The sequence below is a fragment of the Ranitomeya variabilis genome, chromosome 3, assembly GCF_051348905.1.
Source record: "Ranitomeya variabilis isolate aRanVar5 chromosome 3, aRanVar5.hap1, whole genome shotgun sequence".
Taxonomy (NCBI): Eukaryota; Metazoa; Chordata; class Amphibia; order Anura; family Dendrobatidae; genus Ranitomeya; species Ranitomeya variabilis.
The window spans coordinates 455,525,517-455,544,469 of record NC_135234.1 but is presented as its reverse complement, the minus strand read 5'-3'; the positions used below and the strand labels follow the sequence as shown (position 1 = coordinate 455,544,469).

Genomic DNA, 18,953 nt, shown 5'->3' with positions numbered 1-18,953 from the left:
GTGGGCTGTAGTCCTATTAGGGACATTATATCTTTTTTTTGGGTACTATCTGATTGTTTGAAAACCCGGGATATATATGACTATATGGAACAGTGTGAGATGAAGTGGCCCGCTGATATATTTGTTGGATAAACGAGACATTGATATTTTTTATTTTTACAAAATATTGGCATTGTTATCCAATAATTTTGTTTTGTTATGCCCTACTAGGGACCTTTTTTGTCTAATATGATAAAAATAATTCTGTTTTTTTGCTGAGTTCAATTTTTTGCTTTTTTCTAGTTTATTTGTGCATTTTCTTGTTTTTTTATATTTCATTTTTTCTGAGAACGATTAGGTCTCTACTAGTGAATATAGGGTGTAAATAGGGCTATTAGGGCCAGCCGTCGAGGAGTGGGGGCGCCTACCGCAGAAACTTAGGGTGCCAACCTCCGCTGTCAGGTAGGGTGCAGTAATTAGGACACCTGATAGGGTAAGTTAGTTTTTAATCTTTTGAATTTTTTTCTCCTAACATTATTGTCTCTTATATTGGAGCAAACTGATTTTAGCTTTTATAATCAATAAAGGTTACATTTTAGGGATCCTTGTGTTTTGGTTTTTTGGTTGTTTCTAGGATTCCACTAATAATTTTTGAGTGGTCTTTTTCATTCTATGGTCTCCTCTCCCTGCCTGCTTCCACTGCGCAGGTGCCTGGGTGTCACTACCCCCATAGCAACCTCTTAGCCGGGATTGTGTGTATTACTCTGCAGCCTCGGCAACACAGCAGGAGCTGCCCACTGCACAAGTTCAGTGGGATTAACCTGGTAACCCGGAAGTGTATGCCTCCAGATCTCTGCACGTCATAGCAATGCTCACAGGTGATATTTATTTTGCTTCATTATTTGGCTATATTAGAACGAGTCTAGGCTGTTTACCTCACATTTCCCCTGAAGATGCCCTTGTAGCATCGATACGCGTGGGGCTCAAGCTCTCCCCAGTACTAGCACTTTATATTTGAACTACCTCATCTCTACTTGGCATCTTTGCACTTTGGGCTCCTTTGGAGTTTACTATTTGCCTCGCTCCTGGTCTTTAGGTGATATATTCCTTTACAACTTGGCTATTGTTTCTGGGTGGTATATCTTTATTTAATATGTGGTTATCTTACCCCCAGTTCTCTGGTTAACATCTTATATATTGTTTTCCTTTCATTGGAATTCTTAGGGTGCATGAGGGGGCATACTCTGAGCCTAAATTTGTGTGTATATTATACCTTTGTCCTTAATACTGCTTGATGTCTGTAGGGTACACGTTGGTGGTATAAGAGTATATATTAGTGTACGTGTTTTAATTCATATGCACGCACCTTCTCTAAATATTTGTCACATTGTTCAGTGCTAAAATGACATTTGTCTCCAACTGTCTGGGGGGTTGCATGTAGCTTACTAGCTATGTGCTGTTTTTTCCGTTTTTAAATGTATGTCTCGTTTTGATGTGCCTTTTTGAATAAAGTTGTTATCTTTTAATGGTCGATCCCAGTGTTATGCATATCCTTTTTCTTAGTTTTGCTTGTTATTGGTCAATTATGACCATGTGACGGGCCATGTTATCTGTTTCCATGGCTTCATAAGGTCCTTGCCACTGCATTTTTGTACATCCCCTTGAGAAAGTGGCCAGTGTGGAATCGAAACTTGCATCGGGTTTCCGGCCATCTGCCTCTGGGTCTGTGCACAGTTTTGGTAAGCTTTGTCTTCATTCACTATTGACTCTAATTTGTGGCTATCTATTTTGCCCATTCTACGCTTGTATTCTGTTTGTGGCCAGGCTTGCCTTCTTATATATACACAGTCCATCCCTATTATGGGAGTACTGTATTATTAATGACTGTATTATTACTACCCTGTGCACATTGCCCGTTTGCATTATCCTGTGCTTGTCCTATTGTTTGATTCTTTTAGATGTATATTCTAATAAAATGTATACTTTTTTACCTTTATTATTGGCTACTCCGGTCTTTCTCCTATTTCTGAATCGTATGATGGTGTCACCACCTCGCGGTCCGGGGCACCCACTTTCTCTTCCCTGCCTGCTCATACCTCTTCTGGTCCTGTCCTGAGCCAGCAGGGTCACGCTCCGGTCGTCCGCCGGCGCTCCGGGGTCCGTCCCTGCAATCATGCTGCCCGGGTCCTTGCTCCCATGTCTGCTGCACTTCCTCCTTCCTCTCCTAGGGAGTGCATAGGGGGCAGGCAGGCGAGCTCTCTGGCTTCTTAAAGGGCCAGCCCCTCTCCACTCACTGCCCCTCCTCCCGGCCTATCACCTGAGGCTGGAGGTATATAAGGATCTCAGTCACTCCTGGATGCCGCCTGGGCAACTTCTATTATCCTGAAGTCTCTGCTCCAGGTCTTGTCTAGCTAGGCTTACCAGTCCTATTTGCCTGTCTTACTCTGTTTACCTTTTTCCCTAGGATCTTGTCTGGTCTTCTCGGCATCCTGAGTCCCGTATCCAGTGCGGTTCCCTGCAGTCTTCAGCCTGCTTCCAAGTTCCTCATTCTGCCCCGTTTTTGTCCGTTCATTTCTTCCCAACCTCCTAGGTCGGTTTAACACAGGTTTCTTCTTCATCGGACCCTCTATTGGAGGTCAAGGGGAAATCCCTGTATAGGGGTCACTCCAAGCCTTGGACTCCTTAGAGGCACCCTGGTGTTTTGGTCCTGTGGCCTTCCTTTGGGGTGTCTCCCCTAGTATATTTGTATTTCTTACAATAAAGCTTTTGAACCTGCTTCCCTGGTCTGGCTCTCCCTTCCTGGTATCAGCAACCGCTGTATTTGCGGTCCAGTGGGTCCATCCGATTGATCCTTCGGTAGGGCGTGACAGATGGAGTTCAAAATTTTCTGATTATGGTGCGGTACTACTTAGTATCCCCACTTTCTGCATCTAAAATGCAACTGGGTTTTCTTTTTTATATATTATCTCGAACTTTGTAGAAATGCCCCCCTTATCTCTAGCCTGGTAAGCTTGTCCCACTCATCCCTCTCCTGGTAAGAATGGTCCCCCTCATCCCTCTCCTGCTATGCACGGCCCCATCCTTATCCTGGTATGATTGGCCCCCATCGTGGAATGCAGGGCCCCATAAGAAAAGGATAAAAAAAACCATTACATTTACCTTCCTGCGCTCCCTCGCACCCTCTTGGTCTGATGTTAGCATCGGCTTTATGCTTGTAAGCAGCTCATGGCAGGGACATTATGCGCTCCTTACAAACCGAAGGACAGCTGCTCGAATACTCACTGCTCTGCACGCCGGGACTAAGTGTGTGGAGGGCAGTGAGTATTCATTGCTTGCTCTTTAGTAGCGAGCACAGTGTCAGCTGCCGGCTTCCTGCAGCTGTCGGGCAGTCATGGGTCCCCGCTACTAAAGGGAATTAATATTCACCACTTTCCACGCCCATGAGAGTGGAGCGCAGTGAATATTCATTTCTCTTAAGTAGCGGGCACACATGACCGCCCGACAGCTGCAGGAAGCTGACGGCTCACACTGTGCTCGCTACTAAACAGCGAGCAATGAATAATCACTGCGCTCCACGCAGTGGATTTTTTTTTGCTTTACTGCTGTCAGGTAGAATCCAATTTACTGACATTGATCATACAGCTCCCCCAACTCCTGTATCATATTCACCTTACAGCGGCTTCACCCACTATGACAGTGGCTCCATTGGGATCCGGGATGTGGTGCTCACAAAACTCATGTGTCATGGCACCTGTTGGCCCTCTGAAAATGTGAAGCGAGGGCCGCATAATGACATGGAGTTGGACTTGGCGGTGGTGGTGGGCGAAACCCAAAATTCAAACGGGCATATTTTAGCTGGCATTGTAAAGTGATGAGGAATATGTATTCCACTATATGGCTAACTATTTGGAATGAGGGAGGACCTCCCAAATGTAGTGAGAGCCCTCATAAATGTAGAAGGCAAGACAAAACGCTACGTGTGAACAGATCCTAAAGGGGAGGGTTTTTTTTTTGCATTATATACAAGTAATTATGAAAGAAAAAATGTTTCTTAGCATTTTTCCCAGTAAAAAAACTATTTTGGTTTGGTAGGTCTTCTTATTAATCCTTTAAACGGGAGCAAAACTCTGACATTATTCCCAGATACCATGTGTGAGTCAGAAAGGCATGCAGGCATCTTCTCCATGCTGTTCCCATTTAGTTTTTTGCTCTTCCTTTTCAGCTTTTCTCAGGCCCCCAGACCTGTTTGTTGGGTCCAGCAGACAAATATTCAGCTTTCCCATTGACTTGCATTGTATTCGTTATTCGGTACGAATACACGGATATTAAAAATTATTTGGACCGAATTTCCCGAATCTGAATTTCTCACTATTCGATCATCACTAGTTAGCACTGTTCTGAGTTGTGTGTCCCGGTGGTTAAGAGAACGATGAACTGGAATAACAGCAAGATGTGCACAGAGGTGAATATCTGCCCTGGTTGGTCACCAGGTTCAAAGGATAGCGAGTAGTGATCGATTCTGCACTGTAAGTGAAATTGGATGTCAAAAAGTGTAAAGTGTCAAAGTGCCTACACAATCAGAATATGTAAATTACCTCTTCAGAGAGGAAGAGGACTTGAACTATATTGTGCCACCTGTTGGAAGCAGCAATCCTACAAGTCACTTGACCCATTAACTGGCCTTGAAATGTGACTTAGGACAAAAGCCAAATCAGAATCTCAGTTTGCAGTCACAGTGTTTCGGGGTATTGCCCCTCACCAGTACCAAGTATATCTGATTTGGTTAGGTGAGAGGCTCTGGACTGAGGTCTAAGGTCTACCTATACAATCAGGAGGCATTAGCCCAACACTGGGCTACAAGCCAGATGCCCAGCTGTAGGTGTTCCATTTACCTCCTTTCACCACTCTCAGTGGCTATCATGGTGCTGAGCACAGTGGCAAAGGAGACTGGAATAGAGGTTTATACTCTTGAGCGATGAGTCCACCTTTTGTCTTGGACACGATAGCTGGAGATTGGTCCGCAGATCACTTGTCAACACCATGAAGAGGGCCTTTAGAGGTATTGTCATACCAGTCCTCCCAGGATTATGGTGTGGCATGGCAGAAAGTATGGCAGCCAGACCCCTCTAGTCTCCATACCAGGTACACTAAGGCTACTTTCACACTAGGGTCGTGCACTGCACGTCGCTATGCGTCGTTTTGTAGAAAAAACGCATCCTGCAAAAGTGCTTGCAGGATGCGTTTTTTCTCCATTGACTTGCATTAGCGACGCTTTGCCACACGTCGCATCCGTCGTGTGACGGTTGCGTCGTGTTGCGTTGGACCGTCGCCACCAAAAAACGTTGCATGTAACGTTTTTTGGTGCGTCGTCTGCAGCATTTCTGACCGCACATGCGCGGCCGGAACTCCGCCCCCTCCTCCCCGCACCTCACAATGGGGCAGCGGATGCGTTGAAAAACAGCTGCAGTGCACGCCGCTAGTGTGAAAGTAGCCTAACAGCTCAGTGTTACCTTCGTTCCTACCACTAGTAGTACGGCCATTTCTCAAAGTGTCACAGGAGCCATTTTTCAGCATGCGAACACATGCAGTGTGTGGCCTAAACGTGCCATCGTGGACAGCAGTGTTTCCGGCCGTGTCTCCCATTGAGCATGTCTGGAACGTCATTGGTAGGCAATTTCCATGGCAGCTGCCAGCAGCGGATCTTGATGATTTACGTGCTGCACTGCATTCAGTGTGGAAGAACTTTCCTCAGACCTCCACTCATAATCTCAATTATATCACGCTAAGTGCGAGTAGATCTGTACGTGGCGTTCCGACCTGCTGCAGAATAAACCAAGATGATGTTTCCATTGTCGTCATCTGCACGTCACTAACACATCTATACATCTCGTGATTCCCAGAGCTCCACAACTTTTCCTTCTTGGTGCTGCAATTTCAGTGTTGAGGAGTCTAAAAACCTACAGATAACAGAAACCAGGCAGATCCCGTAATAATCAGGGGGACCCCGTAATAATCAGGGGGACCCCATAATAACCAGGGGGACCCCATAATAATCAGGCGGACACCGTAATAATCAGGCGGACACTGTAATAATCAGGGAGACCCAGTAATAATCAGGTGGACACCATTATAATCAGGCGAACCCAGTAATAATCAGGGGGACCCCATAATAATCAGGCGGACCCTGTAATAATCAGGGGGACCCCATAATAATCAGGCGGACACCGTAATAATCAGGGGGACCCTGTAATAATCAGGGGGACCCCGTAATAATCAGGCGGACACCGTAATAACCAGGGGGACCCCGTAATAATCAGGCAGACACCGTAATAATCAGAGTAACCCCGTAATAATCAGGTGGACACCATAATAATCAGGCGGACCCAGTAATAATCAGGGGGACCCTGTAATAGTCAGGCGGACCCCGTAATAATCAGGGGGACCCTGTAATAATCAGAGGGACCCCATAATAATCAGGCAGATCCTGTAATAATCAGGGGGACCACTCATAAACTGATCTGTTTTGGACATGAACATAAATTCTGTTTGTTCCTAAACGCCGACATCAACACACAGGTGAATGGCCGTGTATCGGGGGCATCTGGTGCAGGCGATAACTACGGTAACACATTCTATACAGTGAGAAACCAAGGGCAGAAGTTCCCTGACAGCCTCCAGTACAAGGAAGCCATATGAGTAGATTTTATTGAGAGCTCGGAGCGTTTACCGCACTGCAGAGCTGACAGCAATGTGAACAGCCCCTGACTGACACACGCACAGCGCCACCTCACCCTGCACACTGCTCCAGTCATCCCGGCCGGAGTCCCGGGTGAGATAAGAGAACCTGCTCTGCCTAGTCACGTGCTGACACAACACACACTCCAGCACAGCACAGCCCCGACTCCTCCCCGTCATGTGACTGATCACATGACCATTGCGTCAGCAAAGGTCCTTCTAGCTTCTACCAGCTAGGATCTCTGGCATCGGAACAGTTGCGGAAATGGAGGTGAGAATGTCGGGGGGCTGATCTGTTACCTCAGACCGAGGAGCTGTGTGATGGGCCCGTACTGCGGCAGCATAATCCCAGGAGACCATAGCTGTACATGTGACCGTCTCTCGGTGGTACACAGCATTCATCCCCTGCCCTGCTTCATCGTGTGTGATACTTTGTAAAGTGGCCACTGAGCGTCACATCCCCTCTACTGTAATGCAATTCATCACTGGAGACCTGGCCAGTGTATCTAAGCTCATGTGTGATACAGCCTTAAGGAACCACCACTGCCACACACAGTAGGCTGTCCCCACGGTCCACTGCCCCACACACAGTAGGCTGTCCCCACGGTCCACTGCCCCACACACAGTAGGCTGTCCCCACGGTACACTGCCCCCACACACAGTAGGCTGTCCCCACGGTCCACTGCCCCCACACACAGTAGGCTGTCCCCACGGTCCACTGCCCCCACACACAGTAGGCTGTCCCCACGGTCCACTGCCCCCACACACAGTAGGCTGTCCCCACGGTCCACTGCCCCACACACAGTAGGCTGTCCCCACGGTCCACTGCCCCCACACACAGTAGGCTGTCCCCACGGTACACTGCCCCCACACACAGTAGGCTGTCCCCACGGTCCACTGCCCCCACACACAGTAGGCTGTCCCCACGGTCCACTGCCCCCACACACAGTAGGCTGTCCCCACAGTACACTGCCCCCACACACAGTAGGCTGTCCCCACGGTCCACTGCCCCCACACACAGTAGGCTGTCCCCACGGTACACTGCCCCCACACACAGTAGGCTGTCCCCACAGTACACTGCCCCCACACACAGTAGGCTGTCCCCACGGTCCACTGCCCCCACACACAGTAGGCTGTCCCCACGGTCCACTGCCCCCACACACAGTAGGCTGTCCCCACGGTCCACTGCCCCCACACACAGTAGGCTGTCCCCACGGTCCACTGCCCCCACACACACAGTAGGATGTCCCCACGGTCCACTGCCCCCACACACACAGTAGGATGTCCCCACGGTCCACTGCCCCCACACACAGTAGGCTGTCCCCACGGTCCACTGCCCCCACACACACAGTAGGATGTCCCCACGGTACACTGCCCCCACACACAGTAGGCTGTCCCCACGGTGTACTGCCCCACACACAGTAGGCTGTCCCCACGGTCCATTGCCCCCACACACAGTAGGCTGTCCCCACGGTACACTGCCCCCACACGCACTATGATGTCCCCGCAGCACATTCCCCCACACGCACTATGATGTTCCCGCACTTCATTCCCACAAGGTGAGAGGACGCCCTTACCTACTGGGCCCCAATGGTATGTCTATTCCTGCCTAGACAGAATGATGGAGCGGGGTTCTGACAGCTCTCTTCTCCACCGTTATTATCAGCTGTGTCCTAAGATATGGACAACAGGGCAGCTCCACAAATTCGGGACTCTAATCCCCCTTGATTCAGGATGGTTGGTATTCTAGGCCTAATATGTGGGAATCTGAGAACAGACCCATCACCTGCTATGTAAGGCTACATTCACACATCTGTAAAATGGACCTTTTTTTTCTCGTGTCACCCACACTGCCTCCTTGTTGCATATATTTTTTTTTCAGTGAAGCAAATGTACTGTGAACTTTCTTTCATCCATGTACTTACAGTGAAAAACAGATTTATCTCAGGCCGAACACTGTAGTACAAAGCACGTCTTCAGTGTGCCATTTATTGTATGTGGGGCCCCATAATATATAATGGCTGTGTCTGCTCTGCACTACGAATAGGGCATGCTCCGAGCCTCACTGACCGGAGACATGTATCTGTTTATAAAACCGATGTGTGTATAGATCAATCCAAGAAAAAGGACAGCGCTAGTACAGGACATGTCACGCTGAATGCAGATTAGTAATACATTTCATGGGAAACTAATATAAGATCATCTGTCTTGTAAAATGTTTGTTGGTAGCAGCGCCATTCCATTCTTATGGCGCCATTCTGCTTTTCCATGTCTTTTTCACATTCATAGCGATCTTTGGTAACTAGACAGGGGAGTCTACAAACAGTCGAAACCGAGCAAAGCAGCGCTGTGGGCAAAGAGTGCTTGTAGTATTATTAGAGAGCTGATATTAAATATATTAAATAATATATTGGCATGGTGAAATATTTAAGTGCATCTTCCCATCTACGTATTTTTCTTCTCTCTCTCCCTTTCTTTGATTGACAGCTCTGGATTTATACAACCCGGAGAGGGTGAAGATAGATGTAAAACACGTAGATGGGAAAATGCACTTAAAGTTATGTGTCAGTTGGATCAACCCTGGTAAGCCGTCTGTAGGCATGTAGGTCATAGGAAGCTGAATAACATGATACATTTATATCTGTGATCTGATGTCTTATTCCAGAGAAATCCATGTTATTCCTACATGTAAATGAACTGTTAAGATCAATGGGCTGGACACTGACCTGCATGAGAATCTGCCTCCAGAGATTATTGAAAATGAGAGTGTTACCTGTGTGAGACATGTAGATCAGGACAGCAGACTGTCAGTCATTATATGTCTTACACTGGTAACGCCTATGATCTTAATATACAGGTCCTTCTCAAAAAATTAGCATATAGTGTTAAATTTCATTATTTACCATAATGTAATGATTACAATTAAACTTTCATATATTATAGATTCATTATCCACCAACTGAAATTTGTCAGGTCTTTTATTGTTTTAATACTGATGATTTTGGCATACAACTCCTGATAACCCAAAAAACCTGTCTCAATAAATTAGCATATTTCACCCGTCCAATCAAATAAAAGTGTTTTTTAATAACAAACAAAAAAGCCATCAAATAATAATGTTCAGTTATGCACTCAATACTTGGTCGGGAATCCTTTGGCAGAAATGACTGCTTCAATGCGGCGTGGCATGGAGGCAATCAGCCTGTGACACTGCTGAGATGTTATGGAGGCCCAGGATGCTTCAATAGCGGCCTTAAGCTCATCCAGAGTGTTGGGTCTTGCGTCTCTCAACTTTCTCTTCACAATATCCCACAGATTCTCTATGGGGTTCAGGTCAGGAGAGTTGGCAGGCCAATTGAGCACAGTAATACCATGGTCAGTAAACCATTTACCAGTGGTTTTGGCACTGTGAGCAGGTGCCAGGTCGTGCTGAAAAATGAAATCTTCATCTCCATAAAGCATTTCAGCCGATGGAAGCATGAAGTGCTCCAAAATCTCCTGATAGCTAGCTGCATTGACCCTGCCCTTGATGAAACACAGTGGACCAACACCAGCAGCTGACATGGCACCCCACACCATCACTGACTGTGGGTACTTGACACTGGACTTCAGGCATTTTGGCATTTCCTTCTCCCCAGTCTTCCTCCAGACTCTGGCACCTTGATTTCCGAATGACATGCAAAATTTGCTTTCATCAGAAAAAAGTACTTGGGACCACTTAGCAACAGTCCAGTGCTGCTTCTCTGTAGCCCAGGTCAGGCACTTCTGCCGCTGTTTATGGTTCAAAAGTGGCTTTACCTGGGGAATGCGGCACCTATAGCCCATTTCCTGCACACGCCTGTGCACGGTGGCTCTGGATGTTTCCACACCAGACTCAGTCCACTGCTTCCTCAGGTTCCCCAAGGTCTGGAATCGGTCCTTCTCCACAATCTTCCTCAGGGTCCGGTCACCTCTTCTCGTTGTACAGCGTTTTCTGCCACATTGTTTCCTTCCAACAGACTTACCATTGAGGTGCCTTGATACAGCACTCTGGGAACAGCCTATTTGTTGAGAAATTTCTTTCTGGGTCTTACCCTTTTGCTTGAGGGTGTCAATGATGGCCTTCTTGACATCTGTCAGGTCGCTAGTCTTACCCATGATGGGGGTTTTGAGTAATGAACCAGGCAGGGAGTTTTTAAAAGCCTCAGGTATCTTTTGCATGTGTTTAGAGTTAATTAGTTGATTCAGAAGATTAGGGTAATAGGTCTTTTAGAGAACCTTTTCTTGATATGCTAATTTATTGAGACAGGTTTTTTGAGTTATCAGGAGTTGTAGGCCAAAATCATCAGTATTAAAACAATAAAAGACCTGACAAATTTCAGTTGGTGGATAATGAATCTATAATATATGAAAGTTTAATTGTAATCATTACATTATGGTAAATAATGAAATTTAACACTATATGCTAATTTTTTGAGAAGGACCTGTATACTTACCTTGTAATGTCTTCACATCCTGTTCCATCCAGATGTGTTCGGATCCCAGAATTCCAAACGGCGGAAGTTCACCGACCGCCATTATTGCATCGTTGGAGTGATGCTACTAATATTCATTCCTTTCCCCCAGTCTTATACTTACCAGCCACCATCTTTATCTTTTATTAGCGCCGCTCCAGTCGGTCTTCAGCAGTGTGTGACCTACTGGATCTCTCCAGTGTTTTCTGGGGCGAGCCCGAGGTCACTTTTCTATGGAAGTCTCTGTCAGCCTCGTTCTGGCTCTTGTATACTTACACTGAGAGCATGTGATCGTTATCTCTGACTTCCGATCAGTCACGAGCTGTGCTCACAAGATGGCGGCACAGAACCAGAGCAGCGCCGGGAAGAGCTGAATATGGCGGGTTGTGAGTATAATGATAGGTGCAGGGATCTTACGTTAGTAGCACCACTTCAGCGCTGAAATTAAAACCCCCACTGGAGTGGTGCTTTATAGTGAAACGACTTTTAACCTTTTTTCCTGTCATTATTTTTGTTTGCGGCTCTATTCCCTTTGTGCCTAGAGCTGACAGATTGTACATGCTATGATGGGACACTGCCTGTTTCGCCCCTGAGGGCTGCCCCGGCCTGTGTTATATCCTGGGAATGTACCCTTGATTTCAGTGGTTGTCATCCTGAACAGGTTATGCCAGCTCCTATACTGCAGTGAGGCATGTTTGATTCTGTACAGTGTCTGGGGAAAACATGACACGTCCCAAAATGGAGATCACCAGAACAAGTCATGTACAGCCGTTGAACCAGTAAGGGTTGCTGGGAGATTGCCTACAGAAATGTGAATGCTGCTCCCAGCTATAATGCAAGCTACCATACATTAGAATTGTATGCAGAAATTATTAGAAAAGTGTAGAGCACAGTAAGAAATGTCATAATCCTCAATGACGGCACTGTCAGGGGTAAGAAGGCGAGTTTCTAATGTCGTGTTATATCCTTAGTGATTTGTACTGTGGTTACTTTCCTTTAGGACACCGGTCAGGATGGCGTCTCATCACCAGCCACCCCTGGAGCTGGGAAGTCTAAGGTGAATATGTTTGCATACATTTCTTCTTTTATATTTCCAGTCTATACTGACTGGTTGACTGACTACTCCTGGAATGTGTGACGTTCATGTTGTGCTGAAATTGACTCAGACTCGCGCTCTTACTTCCTTTATGGTGTTTGGATTATATGTTACACCCAGTTCATTATGTCGTAGTGATTGCTGTTACTGAGAATGCCAAGGTTCGTCACTAGGAATGAAAAACTTAGCAGGCAAATACTGTTTTCCTAAGGAATGCTTTGGAGAAGAGGGAAGCATGGGGCTATTGGACAGATGGGAAAAATGCAGGGTTGGTTATCAGAATGAGGAACAGATATTTTAAAACTTGGTCTAAGAGTAATTGTTTATAAATCACTTAAGTGGGTTCTCCAGGATTGCAAACCTGATGACCTTCATAAATGTGGAGCTGCCTCCCAAATCATCTCCAGTGATGGATAGACTGACCGTGTTGTAGTCACAATAAGCCCTTATGGGGGTCCATTTAGGCCGGCACGTCCATTTATTTCCGGTCCCGGAGTTGTCCGTGTGTTGTGAATGTAATACTTGCGGCACACGTTTTGCCCATATGCCGCATCAGTACCATACGGACGGCCGCCGGGGAAGAAGAGCTACAGTAAGCGCTGTTCCCCGGTGGCAGGTGCTGAAACCGACTCTCATCATTCTCTGCTCCCGTCGATCACCGGCAGAGCAGGGGAGAATGATGAGAGCCGTCTTCAGCACCTGCCGCTGGGGAACAGCGCTTCCACTAGCGTTTCTTCCCCGGCACCGATACGTGTCACACGGAGGACATCAATGTGTGTCCTCCGTGTGCATGTGTGCCTGACGTTTTGCCGTCCGTGCTGACAGTAAAAAATGGACATGTCTATGTCTGGGACACACGGTCTTTAGAAACACACTGACATGTGCACAGACCCATTCAAATAAATGGGTCTACTTGTGTACTTGTCTCTGGTACATGTGAGAACTGTCACCATACGTGTCGGAGACACGGACGTGTGAAAGAAGCCTTAGATGATCTGATTTCATCCATTATCAAGTCTTAATCTACTATACATGTCGATCAACGCTCAGTTACATAGGTTGACCTTGATGGACCTAAGTCTTTTTTAAACCTTTCTCCACCAATTCTACATTTTGTCACTAATTTAACTACCCGCAATGTTATGTGTACTGAGGGAATCAGCAGCCCTTTTTTAAAGGCTGTTATAGGTGTGCCATTACTACCTCCTGTGGCAGTGCATTCCACATTCTGACAGCTCTAACTGTAAAGAATCCTTTCCTATTTGGCTGTCGGAATCACCTTTCTTCTACCTGTAATGAGTGCCCTCTAGTCCTTAGTACCGCCCTTGGAAGGGATAAGTCATGCGCCATTCCTTTGTACTGGCCACACATATATTTATACATGTAAATAGATCTCCTCTGAGATGACTTTTTTTCTAAGCTAAACAAGCCCAACTTTTCCAACCTTTCATCACATGAGAAGCCTTCCATCCCTTGTAATAATCTAGTTGCCCGTCTTTGAACCCTTCTCTAACTTCTGAATGTCTTTTTAAAACGTTGAACCCAAAACTGGATCCCACGTTCTAGATATGGCCTCACCAGTGATTTATAAAGGGGTAACAATACGTTGGGAATGCAAGATTTTAGCTCTGTTTTTATACACCCTAAAATTTTGTTTGCTTTTTCCACTGCTGCTTGACATTAAGTACTGCTGCTCAGCTTACTTGTAACCAGAATACACAAGTCCTTCTCCTGTTCTGTTCTCTCAAGTCCACTCACATATAATGTATATGCAGCTATAGGATTACTCCATCCTAGGTGCATTACTTTACATTTATCTACATTAAACCTCATTTGCCAAGTGTTTGCTCATTCAGACATCTTATCCAGATCGTTTTGCAATATTGTAATGTCAAGGCCAGATATTAATATCCTACGTAGTTTGGTGTCATCAGCAAAGACTGACTCTTTACTCTCAAACCCATCCAAAAGGTCATTAATAAAGAGAATAAAAAGAATCGGTCTTAGTAAAGATGCCTGCGGTACCCCACTGCTGAATATATCCCATTTAGAGAACGTATCATTTACGACAACTCTTTGTTTCCTGTCATTTAGCCAATTCCTTACCCATCTGCATATACTTTCCCCCCAGAACTTGCCTCTGTAGTTTCAGTATAAGGCTGTTATGTGGAACAGTATCAAATGCCTTTGCAAAGTCCAGATAAATCACATCAGCCGCATTACCAGCATCCAGATTTGCCCTTACCTTCTTATAGAAACCCAACATGTTAGTTAAGGTACCTTCACACTAAACGACTTTGCAGCGATAGCGATCCGTGATGTTGCAGCGTCCTGGATAGCGATATCGTTGTGTTTGACACGCAGCAGCGATCAGGATCCTGCTGTGATATGATATCGCTGGTCGTTGCTGAAAGTTCAGAACTTTATTTGGTCGTCAGATCGGCGTGTATCGTCGTGTTTGACAGCCAAAGCAACGATGCCAGTGATGTTTTACAGTGGTAACCAGGGTAAACATCGGGTTACTAAGCGCAGGGCCGCGCTTAGTAACCCGATGTTTACCCTGGTTACCATTGTAAATGTAAAAAAAACCAAAACCAAACAGTACATACTCACCTTCTGCTGTCTGTCACACGTCCCTCGCCGTCTGCTTCCCGCACTGACTGTGAGCGCCGGCCGTAAAGTGAAAGCAGAGCACAGCGGTGACGTCACAACGTTTTTTTTACATTTACAATGGTAACCAGGGTAAACATCGGGTTACTAAGCGCGGCCCTGCGCTTAGTAACCCGATGTTTACCCTGGTTACCCGGGGACCTCGGCATCGTTGGTCGCTGGAGAGCTGTCTGTGTGACAGCTCTCCAGCGACCAAACAGCGACGCTGCAGCGATCGGCATCGTTGTCGATATCGCTGCAGCGTCGTTTAGTGTGAAGGTACCTTTAGACATGACTTATTCTTCATGAATCCATGCTGGTTGTCAGTTATTATATTATTCTCTGCAGGTCATCTCTTATGATGCCCTCAAAAACAATGCACACTACTGATGTCTTGTTATCCTTCTTAAATATCAGTGCCACGTGAGCCATCCTCCAATCCCTTGGCACTACCCCTGTTACTAGAGAGTCTAAGAATATGAGATACAGCAGTCTATCAGTTATTGAGTTCAGTTCCCTAAATATCAGTGGATGAATGCCATCTGGGCTGGGGATTTGTAAGTGTTTAATTTGCTAACACGCAGGCGCACTTCATTTTGTGTTAAACTAGTTATATTAGGTGGTGATTTTTGGCTTGTTGAATAATCCCTGGATCAGACAGTTCATTGGTGAACACTGATGAAATGTGCATGTTTAACATCTCAGTCTTTTCTTTATCCTCTATAATTATCTTGTTATCGTTTTTTAATTGGCCTGCACTATCTGTTTATTTTCTTTTTGGCATTAATGTATCTATACATTGTCAGGGGGATTCATTTTAATGTCGCCGTCTATTTGTTTCACTGTAGATAACTTTGCTAGCTTGATTTCTTTTCTACATTCCTTATTTTAGATCTTTATACTCCTGAAATTTTATTTCTCTGTTCTCGGCCTTCAAGATTTTGAATGCCCTTTGTTTTTGTCTTACTAAAACTTTGTACTGTCTTATTTATCCATCATGATTTCCTTTTATTCCTTGATGTTTTATTGCCAGAGGGTATCCGTTTTCTACTAGATTCTAGTAGTATTTCCTTTAAAAATGTCCCATTTATGTTTGGTATCCCCAGTTACCATGACATGGTCCCAGTCTACACAGTTAAGCTCTTCCCTTAATTTATTGAACTCTGCTTTCCTAAAGTTTCAGGTTTTTGTATTTCTCCTTTTGAATGTTTGATTAAAACAGGTTCCTTGCCTGTTTTCACAGGCTGAATGGGACCAGAACCATTATTCTGTCCCATACAGCATCATGTCAATAGTAGGACATTCCCTCATGCCAATAATAACGATTTTTATGTGGCATAAGTGATCCAGTCACCCAATGAACATGCATTTTGCTCATTCCTCAGTGACCACTGGCCTGTTTGACCTGTTTGCAAGGGCTGATAATTAAAAGCAAGCTTTCTTAGATAAGATTGTTGGTTTATCTAAATTCACCTTAAGGGTATGTGCACACGTCTGGATTTCTTGCAGAAATTTCCTGAAGAAAACCGGAAATTTTCTGCAAGAAATCCGCATTTTGTTTTTTGCGGGTTTTTTGCGGTTTTTTTAGCATTCTGCAAGCGTAATTAGCTTGCAGAATGCTAAAGTTTTCCAAGCGATCTGTAGCATCGCTTGGAAAACTGACTGACAAGTTGGTCACACTTGTCAAACATACTGTTTGACAAGTGTGACCAACTTTTTACTATAGATGCTGCTTATGCAGCATCTATAGTAAAAGATAGAATGTTTAAACATAATAAAAAAAAAAAAAAAAAAAAATGGTTATACTCACCCTCTGCAGACAGCCGATCTCAGCGGCGTCCGTTCCTATAGATGCCGGTGTGGTTCAGGACCTTCGATGACGTCGCGGCTTGTGATTGGTCGCGTGAGTCACATGAGCGGTCACGCGACCAATCACAAGACAGCGACGTCATCACAGGTCCTGAACCACACCGGCATCTATAGGAACGGAAGAGAAAGCATGCACCGGAGAGGCGGGAACACTTTGGGGGGCCATCAGAGGGTGAGTATATCACTATTTTTTATTTTAATTCTTTTTTTTTTACCAATTATATGGTGCCCAGTCCGTGGAGGAGAGTCTCCTCTCCTCCACCCTGGGTACCAACCGCACATAATCTGCTTACTTCCCGCATGGTGGGCATAGCCCTGTGCGGGAAGTAAGCAGATCAATGCACTCCTAGGTGTGCGGAATCCCCGCAATTCCGCAAATTTAATGAACATGTTGCTTTTTTTTCCGCAATGCGATTTTTTCGCGGAAAAAAATGCAACATTTGCACAAAAAATGCGGAATACCCTGTAAATAATAGAAGGCATATGTTAGCGTTTTTATCACGTTTTTATAGCGAAAAAACGCGAAAAATCCTGAATGTGCACATGGCCTAAGGGTATGTGCACACGTCAGGATTTCTTGCAGAAATTTCCTGAAGAAAACCGGAAATTTTCTGCAAGAAATCCGCATTTTTTTTTTTTTGCGTTTTTTTCCCGTATTTTTTTAGCATTTTGCAAGCGAAATTAGCTTGCAGAATGCTAAAGTTTTCCAAGCGATCTGTAGCATCGCTTGGAAAACTGACTGACAGGTTGGTCACACTTGTCAAACATAGTGTTTGACAAGTGTGACCAACTTTTTACTATAGATGCTGCCTATGTAGCATCAATAGTAAAAGATAGAATGTTTAAAAATAATAAAAAAAATGGTTATACTCACCTGCAGACAGCCGATCTCCTCAGCGGCGTCCGTTCCTATAGATGGTGTGTGTGTGCAGGACCTTCGATGACGTCGCGATCACGTGAGCGGTCACATGAGCGGTCATGCGACCAATCACAAGACCGCGACGTCATCGCAGGTCCTTCACCACACCATCTATAGGAACGGAAGCGGCAGCATGCACTTGAGAGGCGGGAAGACTGCGGGGCCATCGAAGGTGAGTATATCACTATTTTTTATTTTAATTCTTTTTTTTTTTTACCAATTATATGGTGCCCAGTCCGTGGAGGAGAGTCTCCTCTCCTCCACCCTGGGTACCAACCGCACATAATCTGCTTACTTCCCGCATGGTGGGCACAGCCCCGTGCGGGAAGTAAGCAGATCAATGCACTCCTAGGTGTGCGGAATCCCCGCAATTCCGCAAGTTTAATGAACATGTTGCTTTTTTTTCCACGATGCGATTTTTTTTGTGGAAAAAAATGCAACATTTGCACAAAAAATGCGGAATACCCTGAAAATAATGGGAGGCATATGTTAGCGTTTTTATCACGTTTTTATAGCGAAAAAACCACGAAAAATACTGAACGTGTGCACATGGCCTTAGGGTATGTGCACACGTTAGGATTTCTTGCAGAAATTTCCTGAAGAAAACCGGAAATTTTCTGCAAGAAATCCGCATTTTTTTTTTTGCGTTTTTTTCCCCCGGTTTTTTCACGGTTTTTTTTTTTTAGCATTTTGCAAGCTTAATTCGCTTGCAGAATGCTAAAGTTTTCCAAGTGATCTGTAGCATCGCTTGGAAAACTGATTGACAGGTTGGTCACACTTGTCAAACATAGTGTTTGACAAGTGTGACCAACTTTTTACTATAGATGCTGCTTATGCAGCATCAATAGTAAAAGATAGAATGTTTAAAAATAATTTTAAAAAATGGTTATACTCACCTGCAGACAGCCGATCTCCTCAGCGGCTTCCGATCCTATAGATGGTGTGTGTGCAGGACCTTCGATGACGTCGCGGTCACGTGACCGCGACGTCATCGCAGGTCCTTCACACACACACCATCTATAGGAACGGAAGCGGCAGCGTGCACCTGAGAGGCAGGAAGACTCCGGGTGCCATCGAAGGTGAGTATATCACTATTTTTTTTATTTTAATTCTTTTTTTTTTTTAACCAATTATATGGTGCCCAGTCCGTGGAGGAGAGTCTCCTCTCCTCCACCCTGGGTACCAACCGCACATGATCTGCTTACTTCCCGCA

The 18,953-nt window shown here is 45.4% G+C and overlaps 1 protein-coding gene across 2 annotated transcripts in view; it reads left to right on the top strand.

Annotated features, from left to right (window-relative positions):
• The first annotated feature begins 6,785 nt into the window (after positions 1 to 6,785).
• GCC2 (GRIP and coiled-coil domain containing 2) overlaps positions 6,786 to 18,953 on the top strand; it is an 83,264-nt gene continuing 71,096 nt past the window's right edge. For both annotated transcript variants that reach the window (XM_077296592.1, XM_077296591.1), the window contains exons 1-2: positions 6,786 to 6,985; positions 12,208 to 12,264. In XM_077296592.1, the coding sequence (XP_077152707.1) occupies positions 6,980 to 6,985; positions 12,208 to 12,264 (63 nt within the window). In that variant the 5' untranslated portion in view covers positions 6,786 to 6,979. The remainder of the gene's footprint in view (positions 6,986 to 12,207; positions 12,265 to 18,953) is intronic.